This window comes from Penicillium daleae (assembly GCF_028827525.1).
Source record: "Penicillium daleae strain IBT 16125 chromosome Unknown utg000006l_segment0_segment0, whole genome shotgun sequence".
NCBI classification, from domain to species: domain Eukaryota; kingdom Fungi; phylum Ascomycota; class Eurotiomycetes; order Eurotiales; family Aspergillaceae; genus Penicillium; species Penicillium daleae.
In genome coordinates, this window is record NW_026623154.1 from 1,946,637 (window position 1) to 1,969,161 (window position 22,525).

At 48.7% G+C, this 22,525-nt stretch overlaps 9 protein-coding genes across 9 annotated transcripts; 3 read left to right on the plus strand and 6 right to left on the minus strand.

Moving 5' to 3' along the window:
- Positions 1-103: 103 nt before the first annotated feature.
- On the minus strand, positions 104-1,318 carry N7458_006436 (uncharacterized protein; the record flags this gene model as incomplete). Its single annotated transcript, XM_056909818.1, has 7 exons — positions 104-368; positions 426-568; positions 621-702; positions 755-814; positions 876-1,012; positions 1,063-1,099; positions 1,302-1,318. The coding sequence occupies 7 exons, from the start codon at positions 1,316-1,318 to the stop codon at positions 104-106; spliced, it is 741 nt and encodes a 246-aa protein (XP_056765522.1).
- Positions 1,319-5,187: 3,869 nt separating this feature from the next.
- erg27 lies at positions 5,188-6,255 on the plus strand (the record flags this gene model as incomplete). Its single annotated transcript, XM_056909819.1, has 1 exon — positions 5,188-6,255. One exon carries the CDS (start codon positions 5,188-5,190, stop codon positions 6,253-6,255), a length of 1,068 nt encoding a protein of 355 aa, XP_056765523.1.
- A 210-nt stretch (positions 6,256-6,465) lies between these two features.
- On the minus strand, positions 6,466-7,518 carry N7458_006438 (SDR family NAD(P)-dependent oxidoreductase; the record flags this gene model as incomplete). Its single annotated transcript, XM_056909820.1, has 3 exons — positions 6,466-6,612; positions 6,668-7,035; positions 7,104-7,518. 3 exons carry the CDS (start codon positions 7,516-7,518, stop codon positions 6,466-6,468), a joined length of 930 nt encoding a protein of 309 aa, XP_056765524.1.
- A 290-nt stretch (positions 7,519-7,808) lies between these two features.
- N7458_006439 (uncharacterized protein) lies at positions 7,809-11,286 on the minus strand (the record flags this gene model as incomplete). Its single annotated transcript, XM_056909821.1, has 5 exons — positions 7,809-8,325; positions 8,387-9,516; positions 9,583-10,933; positions 10,992-11,024; positions 11,096-11,286. 5 exons carry the CDS (start codon positions 11,284-11,286, stop codon positions 7,809-7,811), a joined length of 3,222 nt encoding a protein of 1,073 aa, XP_056765525.1.
- Positions 11,287-12,102: 816 nt separating this feature from the next.
- N7458_006440 (RlpA-like double-psi beta-barrel domain-containing protein) lies at positions 12,103-12,842 on the plus strand (the record flags this gene model as incomplete). Its single annotated transcript, XM_056909822.1, has 2 exons — positions 12,103-12,416; positions 12,470-12,842. The coding sequence occupies 2 exons, from the start codon at positions 12,103-12,105 to the stop codon at positions 12,840-12,842; spliced, it is 687 nt and encodes a 228-aa protein (XP_056765526.1).
- An 887-nt stretch (positions 12,843-13,729) lies between these two features.
- Positions 13,730-15,450, minus strand: N7458_006441 (sugar porter family MFS transporter; the record flags this gene model as incomplete). The annotated part of the gene is made up of 4 exons (XM_056909823.1): positions 13,730-14,056; positions 14,127-14,941; positions 14,985-15,266; positions 15,324-15,450. Coding segments are annotated over 4 exons (1,551 nt in total), but the record flags the coding sequence as incomplete, so codon positions are not given.
- A 1,600-nt stretch (positions 15,451-17,050) lies between these two features.
- On the minus strand, positions 17,051-18,312 carry N7458_006442 (uncharacterized protein; the record flags this gene model as incomplete). The annotated part of the gene is made up of 4 exons (XM_056909824.1): positions 17,051-17,441; positions 17,500-17,617; positions 17,678-18,053; positions 18,148-18,312. Coding segments are annotated over 4 exons (1,050 nt in total), but the record flags the coding sequence as incomplete, so codon positions are not given.
- A 2,261-nt stretch (positions 18,313-20,573) lies between these two features.
- N7458_006443 (uncharacterized protein) lies at positions 20,574-21,062 on the plus strand (the record flags this gene model as incomplete). The annotated part of the gene is made up of 1 exon (XM_056909825.1): positions 20,574-21,062. One exon carries the CDS (start codon positions 20,574-20,576, stop codon positions 21,060-21,062), a length of 489 nt encoding a protein of 162 aa, XP_056765529.1.
- A 448-nt stretch (positions 21,063-21,510) lies between these two features.
- On the minus strand, positions 21,511-22,356 carry N7458_006444 (uncharacterized protein; the record flags this gene model as incomplete). Its single annotated transcript, XM_056909826.1, has 2 exons — positions 21,511-21,927; positions 22,147-22,356. 2 exons carry the CDS (start codon positions 22,354-22,356, stop codon positions 21,511-21,513), a joined length of 627 nt encoding a protein of 208 aa, XP_056765530.1.
- Between the last annotated feature and the right edge of the window lie 169 nt (positions 22,357-22,525).

A 22,525-nucleotide genomic window follows, 5' to 3' on the forward strand; every position in this document is an offset into this window, starting at 1 on the left:
TAATGTGATACTAAGTAATATTCCAAATTTCAAAATTGTGAATCAGATCACAGTAAAGAACTGGTCCTTGACTGAAAAATCTTCATCGCCAGATTCCTCTCGCCTACCAATTGCCTCGGTGCTTCCAAGAGCTCACGCCTCCATCGACCAATAGGTCTTGTCCAGTTTTCCAAGTGCCAGAAGCGAGATAAAGAATAGCGGGTTTAAGCTCCTCTGGCTCACCCACACGCCCAAACATAGACTCTTGGTTGAATTGCTTCAGGAGGTCGGGGAAGGTTTGCTCCACCTTCTCATCATGTCCGTTCGTGTTGAGCCAGGGGACAGCGAATTGACCTGATACCGTATTGGGCCAGTTCCATCGCAAGGGGCTTTACAAGGCCACGCATAGCCGCCTTGGACCCTGTATAGCAGCTGATTTGCTGTACCGAGGTGCTGATATTGCAACAGACGAAATGAAGATGATAGAGCCAATTCGAGGAGCATCTTCTAGCTCCGGCTTACCAAGCTTCTCCCACTTCCTAACCATAGAATTGGCACAAGCCTGGGCAACTAGGAAAGAGCCAACGAACTATATCAATTCCATAAGCTTGAGTTAGGTAAACCTGGAAGCTCTCACTTACGTTGACGTTAAATGTGGAGCTAAGATTCTTGTCGGATGTAGCAAGGAAAGGCTCATCAGTAGCGACCCCGGCGGCGTTGATGCTGAGATTAAGGGTTAGTTTTTGAACCAAAGGTCGCACTAGGAATGGCGTACTTGACATCCACGTTTCCGAACTCCTTTTCGATGGTCTCAACAACCTCGTTCACTTGCTTTCTGGATGAAACATAGACCTTAGTACGCTTCCACCTTCACAAAGCATTTTGCAGCTAGAGACTCTAGCGATCCGGCTTGAGGTGTACCGATGTCCAAAATGGCAATATTCGCTCCAGCTTCAGCAAGGGCTTCGGCGAAAGCGAAGCCCAAACCTCGTACACCGCCGCTAATAACGGCCGTGTTGCCCTTAAGTGAAAACTTGTGCATGTTATTATTGGTCAAAACTCGCCATGATTAAAAGATCTTACTTGATCCACGGTAAAACCGTAGTAAGCAGCATAGGAACTAGTGCATTCTTAGGAATTTTTAGACAATCCGGGATCTTCACTCATTTATAAGTTGGTTACAGCTTTCCAGAGAAAGTGAAGACACTCATTGAAAGATATGATTTACATGCTTTGGTAAAAGTATCGGTCACAACCATCTCCGTTCAGCCTTCAACTCTGTCGGAGCGGAAAATTTCCCGAAAAGGAAGGCAGCGACTTACGTGTCAAGAAGACCCATCTGTGGCTATCACTTATCAAATTTTGTATATTTAGTATCATGATCTGGGAGGCAAATGAGGCAGCCATGGCACTGATTGAAGGAAGGAAAGAAGGTCAATATGAGGGGTTGGACGAGTCCGTCGTAATAATGGATGTCATGAACGAAATTCGAAGGCAAAACGGTTTGGTATATCCTGACAATATTGAAGCCATGACCTGAGTTGACCCCGTAATTTAATCTTCACGAAAGATAAACGAGAAGCATACACAAGAATTTCCAATTTGAAATAATTGTCAATTCTCCTTTTATCAAAGCGTTTGTTAATTGAGCTTCTACCTTGAAATTACCCTCTATACACGTAGTCTTCCAGGGCCGCTGGCATGATAGATGGGGCTCAGAGGGGAGTTGGTAATTGATGGAATGGCGATCGAAGCTAGAGGAGAACATACTCAGGAACTATGATAAATGTTAGATATATTGGACTTCATTTCTCAAATTCATTCGAATGCGTTCTTCATTTCAATCTGAATCCGGCCATTGCTGACAACCTTGACAACAACTACATATGGTCTATTGTGTTTTTGTCGCGTTTATGATGTGTCGATATTTCGGGTGACTTTTGCAGTTAAAGGGATTGGGCTAGTTAAATTCCAAGAAAAATGACTTTCACTGTCACCTAACTGACCACATGTCCATCCATTTGAACGGCGACGGCTTGAAAGTTGGAGCATGAACGTTTTTACCTTTCACTCACGATAACTCACTTTAACTATTCAAAGCTCGACTCCATTATCATATTCAGCACAATAGCTTTTGCTTTAAGCCGGTCACTGTCAAAACCTGTATCCAACGTTAACGCAGATTTTGACCCACCACCCGGGGGTTGGGGCACAAAACTCGAGGACCTTGAGTACAAGGATGACTGGAACGTAGATGATAGTATGAAGCTGGGTGCAGAATTGAATTTCGGAAAAGGTCCGATCGTGTTTAAATACATTGGCCTCGCTTACATGTTTGAAGGAGGCAGAAACTTCTACTTCTGGTATTGCATTGATCTCGCTGGCTCTGGAATCAACTCTTCGACGAATCTAGATGAAATCATAAACATTATGAAAGAAAGGGGAGAGAAAAACATGAAGACCAAAAATATTCTAAGACAAATAAACTTGGTACTCACTCACCAGCTTTGCTCCCTGACAGTAGGTACACACGGGGTTCTCCATCTGTGTTGGCTATGGCCGCGGTACAGCATATAGCGGACAAGTGCCCGCGGTGAGGTTAATATGTCGTCGCGGTCATGAAGTCACTTCTGTCCTCCATGATTATGGCGCCAAGCGTCCTGTAAGTGTGGCTCTAGGTATTATGTAGAACATAAAACATAGCGACAGGCTGAAAGACCTCAGGCATCTGATTTTTCCTTGGTGCCATACTTTCTTCTTTGAGTATACTGCCACGGTGAACGCAATTAAAGCACAACGCGGTCACAATGGACCCAAACAGTATATGTAGCCGGGAAGACTACGAACACTTACGAATTGATTTGTAAAGGCTCCATCTGGATTGTTTAGCAAATGAAGTCGTAAAAATATCTTAATCAACAATGTCTACAGCCACAGCCAAAGTTTTAGTGAAAGCGTTGGCTCTGTCATGGTGGAGTCCAGTACGCACACATGCAGCAACAGCCTCGTTTTCCCCTTCACTTTCTTTCGAGGCTCTAATTTAAAATTCATAATGATCATCTGGTCGGGAATTATAGTATCATAACTTGCTCTGAATAGTCAAACGGAAAGGGTGGGTCATAGCAAAAATGACAATGTTGTCAGAGCTAACAGCCACCACAGCGAGTCGACATCATTCTGGCGGTGTACTACTACGCTGCCAAGTTAGCGGTACACAACTGCGAGGTCGCTCTGATCCTGTCGGCCCCGCTGAACTTTCGCCTCCCAGCCGATCCTCGACAATCAACTGAACCTTAGCACCAATCGACAGGTCCGACACTTGAACATGCCATTGCAGACCATTTGGGAGACTCGATCGATATCTAACAGGATAGGCGAATTGACATCTCGGCCGCATTCACGATTGACCAGCAGTGCAGCTGTACTCGCGATCCTCGTACACGATACTCCCGCCCCGAGTACTCAAGCGACCAGCCACTGCCAACGTGGCAGTCCGTGCTTTTTGATCCTCGAATCTTCTTGTCCTTAGGCTCTCTCTGGCTGAACCTGGCCCCCGGAACCCTTTCTGAAATTTAACCAGTAAGCAGGTCCGGCGCCAATTGGGCGCTCGAATGAGGCGACGACTGGGAGCCTGGTCGTGAGCCGCTGCCACGTAGCGCGCTATCGAAATCTTGGGATGGTTTCGTTTATTTCCGTATCGTAAGGCGACTCGTTGAATGATTCATGCATGGCTGCTGCAAGACAACACAACAATCGCTTGTTTTCGCCTGGACACAGCTAACGTAAGGCCAGGGCGAAAAAGAGGCTGGGAGTGAATTTGGGTACAGTACGAAGCACGAACAATCAGAAATTGGATCAGTCTATAGCTTATCGGTTATACTATGAAATTCTACTATGGACTTGACTTTTGTAAACCTAGGTTCTTCCGACTGAAGACTCCAATTCGAAGCACAATGCTGAGGTGGGCTTATGTTACTCGTGCAAATCGAGGCTGGTGGGACTGCGTTCGAGGAACGGGCGCGACTAGTAATAATGATGATTACCTTGTGGTATCTGCTACGTATCCATACACTGTAAAATGGTCTCTATTGGCGAATTCACATGTGTATAATCGTATGATATGACGACAGTACGACGTTACCAATATCTCTTCTTTAGCTGCCCGAATCCAGCCCGCGCTCCGGTATCTCGCTCCCATGCGTCATATCAGGGGGAAATCCGTGCAGAGGCTTCGTCCTTGCGTGCGGTAAATATACATTAAAGAAAAAAGCACGGGCTGTTTCCCATAATTTATTTTTCAGCCATTGTTTCGCAACTCTACAAGCGTCGCAGTCGAGCGGACGGCAATCGCCTTGAGCAATTCCACGACACTTCCAAAGCTCTTCAGGGTGTGGCCGCGATTCTTCCCCGCACAATCCGATTGTGCGTTGGCAACGAGTATCGCTGGCCCTCGCGCCTCCCTACCGAGCGTGAGCGTACCACACGATGCGTCGAGCCTGCCTCCTAATAAACCACGAGTGTCCCCCTTTCCCTGCCTCCGACCGTGCCTTGCGTTGCTAGCTGTCGCGCGACTGCTGCGATACGTCCGATTTGAGTGGTTGAACCGAGGATAGCGCCTACCAATACGCGAAATACTCGACACTGTCTAAATTCGGTCAAATTTCGTGGTGTCTTTCAAGCGTTGTCGTGGTAGGCGAAGGACTTGTCACGTCCAGAAGGAAACAAGACCCATTGAGGCTGAGGCGACATCCTGAAAGAAGGTAGTTCTCGTCCGCAGTCTATCTCTTGGATCTACCAGACCGGCAGGTTCAAAAGTTCAGTAGCCTGGAAAGTTTGCTTGAACGGTGTGCGCTCAAGCCTAGGATTTTTGAGATCGGTCAGATCAGTTCTTTCAGATCTACCGAAGCGCCGAGATCGCTCGAGGTCGATTGGTTCGCGGGCAGGTTCGCGCCTCGGACTATGCTGCAGCCGCTGCGTTTGAGGGTCGTTTGAAGTTCTTCGGCTGGTATCGTTTGCGCGCGCTAGCAAGGTGAGTCCCTTTATTGCTTTTCTTTCTTTGTTTTGTCGCTTCGCGTCCTAAGACTTGCTTTCTTCCTTTTTTTTTTATCATTCCAACGAGCCTTGGATGCAAAATTCTCTCCTTTTGCTGAATTAGTTTTCTGTTTGATAATACCCACTAAAACCATGCACAACCAAAATCGACTCGAAATGGCATTCGACCACATGGCTGACTCGCCCAATCTGGATGATTCAGATTGTCTCGTGATAGATTTATGGATGGCCTCCTCCGAGGTGGATCAGAAGGCCTTGGGCAATTTTGCGGCCGGGACAGCCCTCGAAAACCCTTGCTTGTCGGCAATGCTCTATAGAGTACTCGGGGTGTCGGTGATGCTCTCTAAGAAACTCATTCGTGCCCGCCGACTGCGTCGATTAGATGTCACACGCGAAACGAAGTCGCTTCAGCTCTATCACCACATTATATGGCTGTCGCGTGAAGGCCTCGTCATACTCGAACATTATGTCTTACCCATGGTAGCCGCATTCGTCGAATTGAAGGTGCTATCATATAAGCTTCGCGCCTCATTCTACCATATCTTCGTGCTCTTTTACAACCGACCTATCATCATCCCACCCGACGCCGGGGCGCCAGCTGACATGAAGCGCGACTCGATCTATAACCCAGATTCCTTGGCAGCGGCGGAGGGAACCGCGTCCAAGCAAAGCAAAATGACGTCTCACCCGCCTGGTTTAGCACCGGTCCAACAACCCCAGCCCGCTTCTTCATTCCTTCTTCCTCCTCTTGACTATACAACTACGGCCACAGCGTGTTTTAATCACGCCGCCTTGCTTGCAGACAAATTGCTTCCAGGCTCACACCCCCTCCGTCTTTCCGTCAAGATGGAATATGCCGCATACCTTTATGACTGCCTACAAGACCCAGTTGCCTCCCGCCGTTTAGCAAAGCGCGCCATTGCGGACGTCTACAATGCCCAAGAAGGCATGGACGACGAAAGTTTCGAAGACGCAGCCGAGATTGTCGGTGTGCTCGGCAAAATGGTCAAACGCGGTGGAAAGTCTGGCAGCAGTACAGCTGGAAGCAGCGTTTCTCGCGGAGAGCAGTCCCAGAGCCGGAGCAGTCGCAGTCCTTCGCATCTTGACATCAGTGTCCCAACTACCGTCTCCCCTATTCCTGTCACAAAACCTACACCTGTCCCTTCAAGCGGTGCCGTGACTGAACCTGCGGTACCCAGCGCAAATATGATGAATCCGATTTAATGTCGCATGAGGAGTTACGATATAGAAAATCTGATGGGAGCGTTTGTTTTCTGTGTCTGTCCACTTCTATCATTTCTTTTACTGTGGGTGGTGTTCTTTTTGCACGTCATTTCCTTTCTTCACTGTACACAAGTGTTTTCTACAATCACCGACATGTAAATAATTTATTCTTCCACTTTGAATCTCTACCATTTGCACATGCTTGAAATTTTAATACTTCTTTGGCAGTACATATCCGCCGATAGTAACAAAGAACTGCATAGTGCGCCCCATGAACTCTGCAACTTCTGCCCCGATCCAGGTAGGAAGCAACTTCGTCCTGGACGACTCGAGTTCCCGCAGGTACTTGCCAGCGACCTAAGGATCCACTTGCATTAGCTTTGCCAATGGACGAGGGGTTTTCATTGCTTACCAGAACACAATCCCCCTGTCGTGTCTCATCCAAAGCAATCAACGCAATCGCCTCAGCCACACGCTCGGGCGTGTTCTCCTCAAGACCCTGGTCTCTCCACCTCTGCGCAAACCCAGCCGTGATATGTGTCGGAGTCAGGAAGGGTGCAATGCCGTTAACTCGGACTCCAAGGCCACGAGCCGTAGATTGAGATGCACGGAGAAGACCCAGGACGCCATGCTTCGAGGCAACGTACGCCGTGACTCCTGTGCCACCGAAATAACTAGACGTCGAACCGACCAAGACTATTGATTTGGAAGACGTTGATGTCGCATGGCTCGGTTGTTTCATGTGAAAAAGTCCTAACCGAAGTGCTGCTCCCAAATCATCTTTTTAATATCAAATATAAAAGAAAGGGGACAAGGTCAGGACAATGGAACCATACTATTTAATGTACCCTTCAAGTTAACCTCAATAATCCTATTGGCCTCGGTACTCTCTCTTAAATCCCCATTCTCATCAACGCAGTTCATATCGAGAACGGGACTCGACTCCATAATCCCCGCATTCGCAACAACAACGTCGATGCTTCCAAACCTCTCAACAGCAGCTTTAAAACAAGACGTCAACTGCGCCCAGTCAACAATATCCCCGGGAACAAATATTGCACGCTGTGGGTTTGTAAACGTTGACTCGATCAGATGCTCTGCTGCCTTTTGGAACTGGGCTAGATCCGCGATTACTACGTTTGCTCCGTGGTAGTTGAACAGAGCTGCTGTTGCGGCGCCAATGCCACGCGCAGCGCCGGTTATCAGGACGGTGTTGTTTGCGGACTGGGATAGTATGCTGGGGTTGATTTCGATCTGAGACATTTCGGGTTGATCAGTTGTGTTGTGGGTTGTCTTGCTTTTCAATTCTCAGTTGGGGTTAATACACGCGGAGGGAGATGTCCGAGAATGCGGAGAAGAAGGCTGCGGGGTTCTCGCCGATTGCGACATCTACTGTGCTGGGACAATCAGTCATGTCTTTCCCAGAAACTAGAGGGTTCGAAGAATACTTTTCACGTTGACCGGTAGTACTAGGTAAATGTCATTACAGTCCAATTGAAGGACAATCGTCAAAAGAGCTCAGTATATACACGCATTCAAAACGAGACTTCTCTTCAATCCTTCTTCTCGCGATCTGCCGCCTGAATCTCGTTGACGCTGACTCTCGATGGCGCACGTGAGGTATATCTCGAATCCGCAATTCTAGCATCCATCGTACTAACGGCATGGAATGAAAAATCTAATTCTCCAACAAGGCCCTTCACGTGCCGCATCAGTCTTTCGACGTCTCCAACAATGCAACGAGTGGAAATCTGCAAGACTGCAAATGCGGCAAATCCCGGCTCGGCAATGTGCTTGATACTCAAGATATCACTATCAAGTGCTTCCAAGCGCTTGGAGAAGCTGTAAGGTCGGGGAGCCTTGAGGTAGGGAGGTAGAGGTTGCCGGTTGGTGATGCTAGCCGACAAGAGACATAGCAGAGATGTAACCTCGTGGGTTGTGACGTTGGCAGTGCCGACCAGCCGCCGGAAGTCGTGCATCCAGGCTGAGCCTGTCTCGTCATCTTCGTCGTCCCCGAGACGCATCAAGGTGTCCGACGCGTACCCGAGTAAACTGAGGTAACTCACGATACTGTAGAAGAGGAGTTAGCGAGCAGTCATTTGAGGGAATAATGAGACAGAGGGGAACGCACTTTTCAACACAAACAATGATCGAGTCGTATTGCTTTTTTGGGAATCTCCCACCAACAGGAACCTCCCACTTCAGGAATTCTGAATAGGTTCGCAGCCCATTCAACATCAACATCTGTTTTGAGAAGACCTTGTGCCGAGCCTTCTCTAACTTCCGACCCGCAGAACTCTTGAGTGTCATATCCCCTTCGTCCCCGCGCATGCGAGCAGAAATTGTCTCATGAATAATAGAGTAGTAGTTGGCTAGGAGGTACAACGATGCGCCCAGACTTTGACGGAGTACCGAATGCTCCGAAATAGGATATGGGAAGAAAGTCCAGAGGAACGCGACCGCAATACCTCCGCTGACAGTGGCCAGACGGTACGGCGCGAGCAGATAGATTGGATAAAACGGCTGCCCGTTGGAGGTGGCAACCTTCTCACCCACCTTGCGAACCTGAAGCTCGTACCCAATAATCATGGTCGTAGTGACGATGCTGATAATTCCAATGACACGGAAACGGAAGATCTTGATGGGAACGTAGAATGCGCAAGACACAAAGAGGAAGAGGAACACGATAACCCCCGGGGTCTTCTGGCCCGGTATATACCAGACTAAAAGACTTGCCACCATGGCGATGGATGTACCTGCAATTCGTAGCACGAAGCTAAAAATGCTCTGCCCAGAAGTCGGGGACATGCTGAGATTTACCATGATCATCGCCCACACGAGACGTTGTTTTGTAAAGAAAGATTGAGTATCACGTAGCAAAGCCACAATTGCGATCGTCATGGTTGCGCATGCAACTCGGAATCCATAGGTAGATTCGAACGAGCGCAGAAACCAAGGAATCACCCGGACTTTGTCGCCGATCTTTTGGAACGCAGTATTAGGTGGTAGGTGCTCAGGGTCTTTGCGGTGCTTATATGCCTCGCCAAGCTCAAGGCTGCTATTTTGCGCATGTACATCGCCCATGTTGTCATCTTCATGGCTGTCCTCGGGCTTCAACCAGCTCTTGGCCCATTTGATCATGCGCTTGGAACCAGGGATGATGAGTCGAGTTCGTGACAGTTTCCCCTTGGCGGCAACATCATCAGCGTATCGAACGAACTCAAGGACCGTTTTTCCAGTCGAATAAAGCAGTTGCTCCATCTAGGGATTTATCGTCAGTATCAGCTCAATAGTCATTGGCCTGAAATGGAGTGGGATGAGACGTACGTAGAGGAAAAGGTATAGTTGTCGTCGACTTCGATCCTGGAACGAGGCAGACGCAGAGAAAAAGTCGCCCTTCAAACTTCCCATGGAGGAAGGGTGGTCAAAGAAGTCAGGTGGCAGTTTGATTCCCTTCTCCTCGGCCCAAGTCTGAAGAGCGATGCGCTTCGCGCTTCTAAACTCCCCCAGTTTCTTCTCAAAATGAGCTGTGAAACCCTTCTCCCCGGGCGCGGTATTTCCTGCCGAAGCTTCTACATCTCTCGGCTCTTCTCCAGCTTCACTATTCGTAGGTACTGCAGATGCCGTTTTCTTGGGCGGCTTTGTCAGTCGGAAGACATACGAGGTATGCAGTAGTCCCTCATCAATGGTCTGGATCATCTCGGCGAAAGGATCATGCACTGCCCGCATAATATCATTCCAGTCGCGCACAGCACGGGAGCGAATCTCCTCAGGAACCGTTTCGGCATTCGGGTCCAGCGGCGCATTCCATCTGTTGTAATCGGACAGCCTCTGGAAAATATCGACAACAAAGCTCAACCCGACCACAGGAATCATGATTTGTCGCAAGTGGCGAAAGATCAACTGCAGGTCATCCGGACCCAGTTTACCAAGCGCAAATTCTCTTTTTGCGAAAGATAAATCTCCATGCAATTTGGCATGCAGATCTGTGATTTGCCGGATCGCAGCTCGAATGTCCTCGGCCTCGGGACTGTAGACTTTACCCTTCTTGCCAAACTTTTCGCGCGAGTCGTCATATGTTTCGGCCCGACCGAACATGTCGTCGCTTTCTAAGGTTTCGAAATAGACTGCGTGGGCACCCAATGCAGAGCGAAGACCCCCAATGTAGCCTGCCATCTGCTTGAAGACAGCCGTGCGTGACGTCATGGGAAGGACGAAAAGCGAGACAGCGGTGGCAATGGCTAATCCAGATAGAAATGTTCTGAGCAGCTGTTCCACCATGGTAATTGCGGCTGTCATATTCACCATCTGCGGGGCATAAACAGATGAGACGTTGGCGAAAATGGCGTAAATGATCACGGGGAATTGGAATTGAGGGTATTTGGCACGGAACGTGTGTACAAGCCAAATCTGGAAGAAAAGCCATACTCCACTGACGGCAGATGCTGATGAGTTGTAGGATTGGCCGGTGGTCTGGTTGCTTGTATGTTCGCGTGCTTTGACACTGGAATACATCGTCAACAGTGCAAAGCAGGCCGCAATACAGACGGCCAACACGTCAAAGATTATCATTTGGATGAACTTGGCCCTCGGCATGATAGCGAAGCCAAGGATTGAGACAATGGCCATGAGGTAACCGAGAGTGGTATACTCATTCGCAACATCGGTGGCTTGATAGCTAGGACTGATCAGCGATATGCGCTTGAGAAGGCTGCGTGGCGAGAGAGTTGACTTACATTGACACAGCAATCGCTGGCGCAAGTCCACCTCTTAGAGTAGGATGTTAGAATCTTTCAACGGTACTTTTAATACTTCGCAATTGACAACCATAAAGACTTACTTCATCATCAACAAGATAGTTGGTCGGTCCAAGCCCGTCTTCTCCCATGTTTTCTTGATCCAACCCAAAAGGGTCTTCTTTTCATTGGTCGTCGTTGCCTTGGATGCATAAGTGCCGCGTCTCGACAGCGATGGACCCTCTGAAGAACTGTCCGAGGAATTCGTCTCGCTTGTAGTCGTGCGAGTGGCCATTTTAGGCGACTAGCGAACGGCGACGAGCCCGCGTGTCCAAGTTCCGAACACACAAAGCCGGGGATGTTACGAAGAGGTGCGGACTGCTCTGGGCATGACCACGTGATCTGACGCGATATCGAGAGTCTTGAGGCGGGCGGCGGCAGTTCTAACAAGTCGTCCACTCCGATGGCTGCAGAGAGTTGCCTGGTTGCGAAGATGAGTCGGGATAGGAAGAACCGAGAGGCAGGAGATGATTCCCGAGGGGTTTCGCTCCACGTTTCGGGTGGAGCCCCCGCCTTTTTTGGGAGGCGCAATTCGGAACCGTTGCGGGGAGCACATTACGTACGTCTGGGCCTTGCTATACATAGTTTGTCGCGCTAGTTGGAAGAGGTTATTTGGTAGATGAAATAAGGCTGCAGGAAGATACTCTGATCTGCATTGCTACATGCAATTGGATCGTCATTGGGCTGGAATTGAATTTCGGCGAAGGGGAGTGACCAAATGTCCGCAGCCGAAACTCTGTGCAGACGGGCAACAGTAAGGCATTGAGTGATATGTCGTGCAGGATTGAGAGGTTGACTGCTTAATCTACCTTAGCTACCCAGATATTGGCCTATCGCAGAAGGGACTGGAGTATGCAATCAGACTGGTTAGTTGCAAGCCTGTGAAACGTGCCCGCCATGGACCAAGCCCGGCGCTAAAAAGTGAGCCAGTAGCCCCTGAAAAGTGAAGGGACTCTGAAAAAAAGCTTCGTCCCTCAGGGTCTTGATTTTCCCCACCCAACAACACCCCACGCTCGTCGAGGATGCGAATACGAGATTCAATACTGCAGACATGACTTCCGAGAACAATGCTCCTGTCGCACAGCCTGCGCAAGACTCGTGGGGGACAATACCAAAGCGCAAGCCTGTGCCGACTACCACTGCAGCGATTGAAGAGGCAGCTTCCGCCTCTGGCCAAACCAGTCTGACAAATGACAAGCTCCCACCGTCTAACAGGAAGAAAACATGGCTTCCTGCTGGCGGTCTTGGACTTTGGTTCACATCGCAGAAGCGATCGCGCAAATTCCTCATCATTGGTATCGGAGCCGGGATTCTACTCCTCGCACTGATCATTGGTCTGGCAGTAGGCTTGACAGTGGGCAAGAAGTGCGCAGCATCTCTCTTTTCTACCATTCCAAAGATGATACTGACTCTACCAGGCATTCAAATCTCCCACTTCCAACCGCCAACGGCGGCCCCTATGAGGGTGACTTGACTTACTACAACCCGGCCCTCGGATCCTGTGGCTACACAAACACAGACTCCGATATGATCTGCGCAGTATCACATATTCTGTACGATGCCGCCTCCACAGGCTCAAATCCCAATGCAAACCCGCTTTGCGGGTTAAAAATCAGACTTCGTCGCAACGGGGAGAGCGTGGACGTGAAGATTGTCGATCGGTGCGTTGGCTGTGCAGTGACTGATCTGGATGTCACCGAAGCGGTCTTCAAGAAAGTGGCCGACTTGGACCAGGGCCGGGTTCCTGTGGAGTGGTCATGGCTAGAGACGCCGCCTGTTTCTGTCTCGTGATTGCCTTTCAGGCCTTGGTTTATCTTCGATGCTCTCGGGGTACTGGTCATCTGGGTCACTCAAGAAGCACAGCCCACCGCATCAACACGACAATTGACTAGTGTTGGCTTCGCCATTTGCGCAACAGTAGTTTATGGATCATTTTCCTTGCGGCAGCTGAGCGGTCCATCGGTCCGTCAAACCCGTACGAGTCAGCCACGGCAGGAACAAGCAAACGTTGCACTATCAGGGACCAATCTGGCAAGGGACTTTCAATCACGATATCTACGACACCGTTCTCTTTTCTCTGTTCATATCAATCGCGCGCCCACAACTATCCCCAGAGTTTACTCCTCTCGATCCCGGCTGCAACTTCCTTGACGCCCATCAGCTCGAGCTTAAAGTCAAAAACGAGACAATCACGGTAGCAAGGTTGCTCTATTGACCTTGAAGTCCGTTACTCCGGGTTGGACCTTTTCTGCGCATAAGCGATGCATCGCGAAAGGGTGTCGAGACACGCACAGAGACAGGGTTCCAGAGATCTTCCCTGTTAGCACTTGATTCTCAATCCACTGAGAACGAGAATACCGGGATAGGACCTTGGGTGTGTGTACTGTCTACATGCCACAATGTTCCGCTCTTATTGTGCGTGCGACTCATACGTTTTTAGCTCCTTACGATTCCAACCGCGAATATGATCGGAGAGTATACCCCCGGCGTTGAATTTTAGTGATTTTCTGCGGAAAGATACTTTTACACATTGACATCATCATTATATATTCAAATCTAATGTCATTCACGGCATCGTAAATGGAATGTTGCTATTGAATAGACTAGCTATATCGGCACATATTGAGTTCGTACACAATTATTACACATCCATCATTACCAGAGACGAGGTATTAAACTCATCTGCGATCAGCAGTCTCCTCCACATGCTCTGCATGCTGAAACTCGTTCTTGTGCAAAGTGTTCTCCACATCCGCACGACGCTGTTCCTCAGTAATGGAACCGAAGATCAAATCCATGTCCTCCAGGGTCCGGCCCTTGGTTTCTTTCACGAAGAGAGTGACAAAGACTCCATTGGCAGTGCAGAAGACGCCGAACATGATGAAGGTCTTCCAGCCAATGCTGTGGATGGCACGAGGAGTAATCTCAGTAATGACGAAGTTGAACAGCCATTGAGTGGCAGCTCCGAGACCGACACCGTATGAGCGAAGGCGAGTAGGGAAGATCTAAAGAGACATTTAGCATTAGCAAAGGTTGTCAAGGGAAAGGTCGAGAAAGGGAGAATATAGAACATACCTCGCCGAGGTACACCCAAGGGGTAGGGCCCCAAGAGAAGGAGTAACCAATAACGTAGAGATAGATCATGGTCACCATGGCAATGGAGGCCTGGGAGACAACAGTAGAGCTGGTGTCAGGCGGGTGAGTAGCCAGCACAGCGCCAATGATGAACATCATCACGGCCATCCATGCAGCACCGCCCATCAGACTGCGCTTACGACCCCAGCGGTCAATACCAATGACCAGGAAGATACCGGTAGAGATGACCTTGACAGTTCCGTAGATACCGGTGGCGAACAGGGAGGAGTTGGAACTACTGATACCGACCGACTGGAAGATCTGAGGCGCGTAGTATCCAATACTGTTGGTTCCAGAGAATTGCTGGCAGAGCATCATAAAGAAGGCCACGAGGAATCGGTAACGGTTGCTCTTCTGCAGGCACTCCTTCCAGGTGACACCCTCAGTCAGAGCAGTCTCCTCCTCGATAGCAGCATAGATCTCAGCAATCTCCTTTTGGACCTCCTCGCTGTCCTCGGACTCGTTCCGGATGTAAGCCAATGAATGGATGGCTTCCTCACGGCGGCCTTGCTTCATCAGCCAGCGAGCAGACTCCTTGAGGAAGAACAGGCCAATAAACATCAGACCACCGGGGATAAGCTGAATGGCAACGGGGACACGCCATTGCTTTGTGTTGGCAGGCATGTGCAGGGCGACTCCGTAGCCCAGCCAGTAGGCAAATGTACTTCCAATGACGAGGAACTCCTGGAAGAGACCGGCGATACGGCCACGGTATTGAGCGGGCGCGTTCTCACTGACGAAGACGGGGGGTGATACTAGACATGCCACCGATGCCGAGACCAGCAATGACACGTCCACCATAGATCATGCCGATCTCATTTTTGGCACCGACCTGAACAGCGGCTCCGACCATGAAGATCAGGGTGAAGATCATGAGCGAGTATCTACGACCAAGACGATCATTGATAAAGGCAGCCGCAATGGCACCGAAGAAACATCCAGCAGTCAAGAGACTGACCACATTTGAAGACACTTGAGAGTTCTTGTCCGACGCGAACCCACTCTTGCCGAGTGGGAGGCCGAAATCAATCTTGAAGCTGTTCAGGGCCAAGACTGAGCCCATAACACCGGTGTCATATCCTACAAGATGAGTATGTTAGATTTGGCTTTGGATTGCTCGGTTATAGAATGACATACCAAACAGCAAGGAGCCCAGGTAGGCGACCGAGGTGAGGACATACACCCGGGAGTTCTTGAGGAAGCCTACTTGTCCCATGGTGGCGGAGTAATAATATCTCTCAAGGTGTCGTGGGAAGATGGAGAAGACTTAGAATACAAATGAGCACGCCGGGTAAAAAACCGGGGAAAAAGGATACTTTGCATCCCGGATGGATACTCTTTTATATTCGAGGGATAGCACTAAACTCCCTTGTAACGGTATCAGTGGACTAACTCAATCAACTAGTAAGCCGAACCCGTTGTTCGGCTACTGCTAAGCACCGTCCAAGATCGGGTGGCACTCCTGCCATGCAACCATCCCTTTGCAAGCCACCCTGGTCTTCTTTTCCCCTTCTCCTCCTTTCGCCAGCCACGCTGACTGGTCCAGGGCAGCGGGCCAAGATGGAGAATGCATTCGACTGGGGTCGAATGGGGGAAATTTGGCGGGGGAGTCCGCGGGGTTCGCAGTGGGGATTGGTTCGGACGCTTTTCTAGCAAATTTTTCCGTCCAATCAATCGCATTTCTGCTTCGCTCGCGCATGGCATGAGGACCAGCCACGACGAACTTTAATTGGCTTTGCTCGGTAGCGACTGCACGGGCTAGCCGTGCTTCTTCGGCTGCCAAGAAGCATGAAGAGAGCCGACAAAGTGCTGTGATTCATGGAAATTGAGACCCTTCGGTCCGTCCGTCGGCCCACTTGCAGGACCCCCTTCTGACATAAAGTCTGGAGGGCGCGCATTATCAGTTGTCCTGTGAGGTTCCGCCAGTACTCCGTACTTCAGACAAAATGACACGCTTTGCTCAGTCAGCTTGTTCTCGACGGTTTTCATCTTCATGAAGTGAGCTTTTTCATGTCGATTGAGCTACCGACAGCATGCATGGTTACCAGCTCAATCATTCGCCGTCGGTAATTGAAATCTATTGCCGATTCAGCCAGAAGCTAGCTCGGCTCCTGGTTTTCAACTCATGACAAACACAATGAAGGACCTAGCGAGCAGTTTCCTCCGCTCTGTAGGGCGGTAAGCCGATTGGAAGCCGCATGTTATGCTTTATGCGATATCTGCCTCGATTATTGGTGCCCACCATTAAGTCTCGGACCTCGACTCCAGTGATACACATCGGAGTCGGCGTGGGAGCGGGAATGTTCAACTCCCAAGGCACCGAAAATCGGCAGTTGGTGACCTTCTTATGATCGCAGTCTCTAACCTTGTCGTCAGGCGGTGCACAAGCATGCCATCCGGCTAATGACTTTGTTGCCGACGATGCAACTCCATGAAAGGGCTAAGATGTAGTCCGTACTGACAGGGGGGCTAGACGCATTGGCCGTCCATAAGGACGAATGGGAGTGAGTGAAGTGACAGTCCGTGAGCTGTTGGGAATTCCAAAAGTCCAAGCATGTCATCACAAAAGACAGAGAAACGGGACGTGGTACATATAGTTAGTTGTTGTCAAAGACGTAATTCAATTAGCTAGAAATAGTTCTTACTGTTTGTTTCGGTGTTACTTTTCGTTCATGGTTCATGACATCCATTATCATGGTCAGCAAAATGTGATAGCATCCTATCATACCCATGTACCAGTACCCAAGTTATCGATCAGGGGATTTATCTAATTTGAGCTTCGACTACTGATTGAGTACCTGACCAGTCGCCATAGTAGTAATATCGTGAACTCATGAATTTCCAAAAGTGATACTAACCTACACACAATTTATGACCGATTCTGTGGACTCCCCCAGATGTGGCGTGGTGTTATGGCAATATCCCCCATGAACATCTTCATCATTACTCAGATCTCCTTCAGAACCATCGATGATCCTCTTTCCGTCAAGGGAGGAATCCCTCCTTCTGGTTCTTGAGCGCGTGGTGCTGACTGCATAACGGGAACTCAGCTCATGCGTATCCTTGCTGCTTATCTTTCGACTATTCATCGGTCGCAAGAGAGATCGAATGCACGGAATCGATGCTGTGATAATGACCAAGTACGTTTCAATAAATAGCCAGCGGTCGTAGTGGATTGTTGCTACTGTCGGTTCGCTGTCTGAGGTTGCAAGGACACGGCTCTGGACGGTTTTGATGATGGATGCGATCATTGCACTGGTTGGAATTAATCATCAATTCGTGAGCAGAGGTCATGTTTTCTCAAAGTGCTTACAAGATTCCCATTCCTAGTAGAGCAACAAGCCCTACTTTCACTCGAACTTTCATATTCAAATTCCAGAATACACATGTCGAGAACACGGCAAGGTATAGATCTGTGGCAGAATTGAAGGCTATTCGTGACGTCCCTTAGTCAGTTCTCTGCAAAGTCATGCATGGGAAATAATCCTTACCTCCCTGAAAGTAACCGTAGTAAGCCTGTACATGTGGATCCCAGCATTTGGCCTTTCCAGAGAGATCCCAGATGGCGGATGTATGTCCTGGGCATTGGACAAATATTATGATGATAAAGGTGCAATTGACGACAATTTGAAGGCCAACAAGGATCCACAGAATAATCCTATGGGATTTCTTCTGCACAAGAAGGCCATTGATGAAGACAATGAAGGATATTCGGCCCATAGCTCCGCCTGCAAGTCCAAATGTTTGAGCCAAATAATCGTGCATGATGATTTTGGAGACATTCGGCGTGTTGATACTCGATAACTCTTGGCCGAAGCCCAGCTTTATGGCCAAGGTGATCATGATCGATCCGATCACTGCTAAGCACTAGGTTTAAATCCAGGTCAGTTCATCTTGCAAAATTTTCTTAGATTCTCCATGCCTTCTACATTTCAATCGGTGAGAAGAGAGATGAACTGACCAAGGCAAAGACCATGAGGACATCATCGGCACCAAATTTCCCGATTCGCAACTTCGCGATAACCCTCAAAATTATGACGACGATGGCAACGGATGTAATGCCCCAAACATCTCTTAGCAATTGTGGTCCAGCATCATAGACTGAAGCCCTGAGTAAAAGAGACATTGCCACTATAGTCGGACTGGCTCGTAACCAAATCACGCGAGCATGGAATGATGCCGATGTCTGTCGACATACGACAACAACCCATCAACTTGATGGATATGAATTCATACCCATGTCAATTTGTTATCATCAAGAGGGAAAAGAGATTATACAGTATCGGAGATCTCCATTTTGTACTTATACGGACGGCTCTCGAGGCAAGACTAAGTTCGTTGGGGGCAAATAGGGTTTGTCGGAGGTCTCCGCTTTTTGGTTCCTTGGGACACATGACACAGATAAGAAGCTCTATGCGGGTAACTTTAACATCTCAAGCGGTTCACTAAAGCTTTGATCTCGTTGGCCAAGGTTGTGATAATGGATATAATTGTCATTGGCCCCAGCGTGAAGAAAATTTGAACTTCGGAGCACTGGTTGCGGTTGAGGTGGTCGTGAAGCTGGATTTGGTCGATACGTCCATCTCATCTGACAACTGACCCGTGGTTCGAACAGGGAAACTCATCGTGGGGGCGATCGCCTTAGCTCTTTGAAGATTTTTCGTATCCCTTTATTGTAGCAGTTTTGACAGTGATTCACCGACAAATGAAATGATCAGATTAAAAGAAAATTAAACAGGTCAAATGAACGACGAGGTCAAAGCTGAGCCTAGCCAACAATGCGTCAACTCTTTGAACCGCATGTCTCTTACTGCTATCCCTCCACGGTGGTGCTAAATCCATAAAGACGAGAATTTTAAACTTTTCATTGTTTTTGGCTTGCGCCTCTCCGAATAGAGCATCTGATGGCGAGCATGGTCCGTCATAAGCACTCACGATGGATTCAAATTGCTGCGTTTGCGCGAGCAGTCCCCTAAAAGGCCCGACTAGTTTCCGTCACTTCATACACTAGCGGACAGTACTGAATCAATCGATAGGTCAGTGTACTCAATCAAGGATATGAAGTTTCGTTTTCTTAGCTCGGCTCCTTATTTCGGGGGACTTCGGATTTCTCTTTCCACGAAACGGGTCTAGGTGGATTGTAGAGACAAAAGATCCCATGACACATAATCCGATTCCTTGTCGAAGTACAAAGCAGTCGCTGGCAAACTCAGAGGATGTTACTCAGATTCGCGTCCACCTGCCAGAAAGTCCGCACATTCGGGCCATCTAAGTATCTACCCTCCTAGGGAGTTGAAAGTTGAGGCATATGTTCAAGTGTAATCGACAATATCACGCTTTTTAAGACTACTATCCATTCTGAAACAACCCTGCATCTAGACTGTTGTGTTGTGTCGAATCACTGTAGGCTACCGAAGTCTCCATCTCCTCTCCATGCAGGAACCCAAGCGTTGTGCGTTAAAGTATCGAAGACGCCCGACAGGGTCCATGCCGGACGGAACTCATTCAAATACCGAACATGACTTCAAGGTCATGCTCGGCATAAATCGCATCCAACATGACTATATCATAAGCCACTGCTGACCTACTTCATACCTCTGTCACTGTGTCACAAAAGTGACTTCGAGCTTCTGTCAACCGATAGGACCATCCCTGATTCTGTTCAAGAATAGGTAAACAGGTGAGCTCCTACTCACTCCAGCACCCCCTATTATCGATCTGTCTTGAATCGAATCCCTGCCTTGGGAGAACTTTGGGCAAAATTCTACATTGTTTCATCTTCAGAGTTCCCCAGCCTAGAAATGTGGCATACATCATTGCTGAGCTTTGAATTCAGGACCCTGGATCCATCTTCTCCTCGTGGGCTTTATCCTTGCACTGAAAACAAAGTATCACATCTTTGGTACGAGGCCGAAGCAATGATTGCATAGCGCCCCAGGGCCTTCCCTTAGAGATTCAACGGTCGCATCTTCTGGATTTCCCCTTAAGGAGATTCCTTCCAATGCATCAAAATCCGGGGAATTTTGAGCCCACCTACTTCTAAAAATAAAGGGAGAAAGTCCATGCGGAATTTATTACCAATTGGTTGAGAGTTCGGGTGACGATCAATTGCCAAAAAGAAGGCCCTTCCGTTTCCAGGGCTCACAAGCGCGGCTATCCGACCGTTTTGGGGCCAACGAACCTTCAATCATACCTTGTTGCTTATTTGCATCATAATTAGGGCCTCTTTCTACACTCCATTGAAGAAATTCACGATACTGGAGATGAAGTGGGACTGCAATCTGGGGAATTTATAAGACTGCAAGATTACCCCAGAAAATCTTTGCCAGATCGTTCTCATTGACATCCACGCCATTCTCGAGTTTTACACTCCAATCTCAATTCACAATGAAGTCATCTTTCATTTTGGGTGCATTGAGCCTTCTCGCCACTGGTTGCGCCGCAAACATGACCGTACCTGACAGCCTCTTCCTCAAGTCCATCGCCGAGTCGGTCTCTTTGCCAATGTATACTTGGTCGGCCAATGGAACCCATACTGCCAAGGGATACACTACCAAGGCGGGCGATAAGACCAGTGTGGAGGGTATGAAAGAGGACTGCGACAACATCAATCTCAACAAGAAGATTGCCGTTGACTTCCGCAGCGACGTCTTTGGCCCAGGCTTGATCGGATACTTCTACAAGTGCGAGAAGATTCGTGATGACACCAACCTGTATTGGTTCACTATCAGCTCCGGCAATCCCTCCCAGATCGACAAGATGTGTGATCCCAACACGAATTACCCCATCGTTTATGACTCGCAACACAACACTTGGTGGATTGATGAGCCGTTTGACTGCACCCAGCGTACCTCTCCAGCGACGCACTCGCAGTAAGCTAGATAGATTCGTCCCGATATGCACGGTGGTAAGTACAACTAAGAGATGTCTGCCGAAAGCATGCACTGACCTATATGACAGATTCAATCCCTAAAGATATGGACATGGAAATGTGAACTAAAAGTAACGCAGTGGGGCAAATTTAGAGATGCTGCTAGCTTGCTTGCAACCCCATCATGTACATACACCTAGTGTTTCCGCCGAACAGACTCAATCTCATTTCCCATACTCACTGGTAAATCAAATAAAGATCTCAATGCTTCAATCCTTCCATATATTAGGCATACCGATTTGGGTCCTCAAGGATATTCTGAGATCTCTCCAAAACTTCAAAGCTAAACTCTCCTTCAATGAATTCTTCTTCAAAGGACTCTTGAGACACTTTTAAAATTCAATTTCCAACATATATCGTAGGCCAAATGGCGCTCTTCCTGTAATTCTTGATCTACTCTAGCAAAGGTCTTGTCTCCCCGCTGTCTCTTGCATCTTCTGCCAAAAATTGGCCCTGTTCATCTCTCTGGCGACTTCTTCCGACGACTCTAGCTAGGGAGAATATCAGCTTATTCGGTAGATTACCCAGTGACCACCTTTGCTCCTGGTCATTCAAGGGCTCAGAATTTATCTCCTTCCAGCGACGCCGCACGCTCCTCGCAAGGTATAGCAAGCCATATCCGGCCCCAATCACAGCTAATGTGACCAGAACTGATACAACAACAGATAGAACTGTCAAAGAGCTAGCACGACACCCAAATGGTCGTGCTCGGAGCTCCCATCTCTCCTCTGAGCCAAGTGGACAGATTTTGGCAGAGCCTATGGGTGACAGGATGGGAACGCGTGCGGAGTTAGGCACGCAGGCAGCAGACTAAGGGGGCAGTTAGCAGGTGAGCAATCATGATAGCTTCTGGAAGTTTGGTGTAGAGTGCGGAAAGTCGCATTGGCGTAATTGAACGGGAGAGGATAATCATAGGATGCTCTAGTTGGAAGGCAACGAATAAAGGTAATGGAGCAAAAAGCATCGACCAAACAGAACAGGTGAAATAGTGGGCGTGAGATAGCAAGAGGAAGCACGACTTAAACAAACAAATGCAATTATCCAGATAATTCTCGTGAAATGATTTGCATCCAAGACGTAGTAAACAATGTAACCTACTATCGGGCACCAGCTGCAGCTAACGTCACCCGCTAGACATGACGAACATGATTGGCGACGCCAGCAGAGGTGAAAGAGCGGGTCGTCGAAAGTGCTCTTAGAATCATTGCTATAGCTGTCTGGAGTCTCGCTCACATCCATTATATGGACTGGAACTCTGTTTGCCCAGTTTTGCGCCAAGGCCCGAATTAATCAAGGGCAGCGACTCGTATGTTGAGGGCGGCTGTTCAATCTATGTAGGAGATGAAGATAACTCTAGATAGGAATAGGAGAATTGCGGTCATATACCACAGGAAGAAGAGAGTCAAAT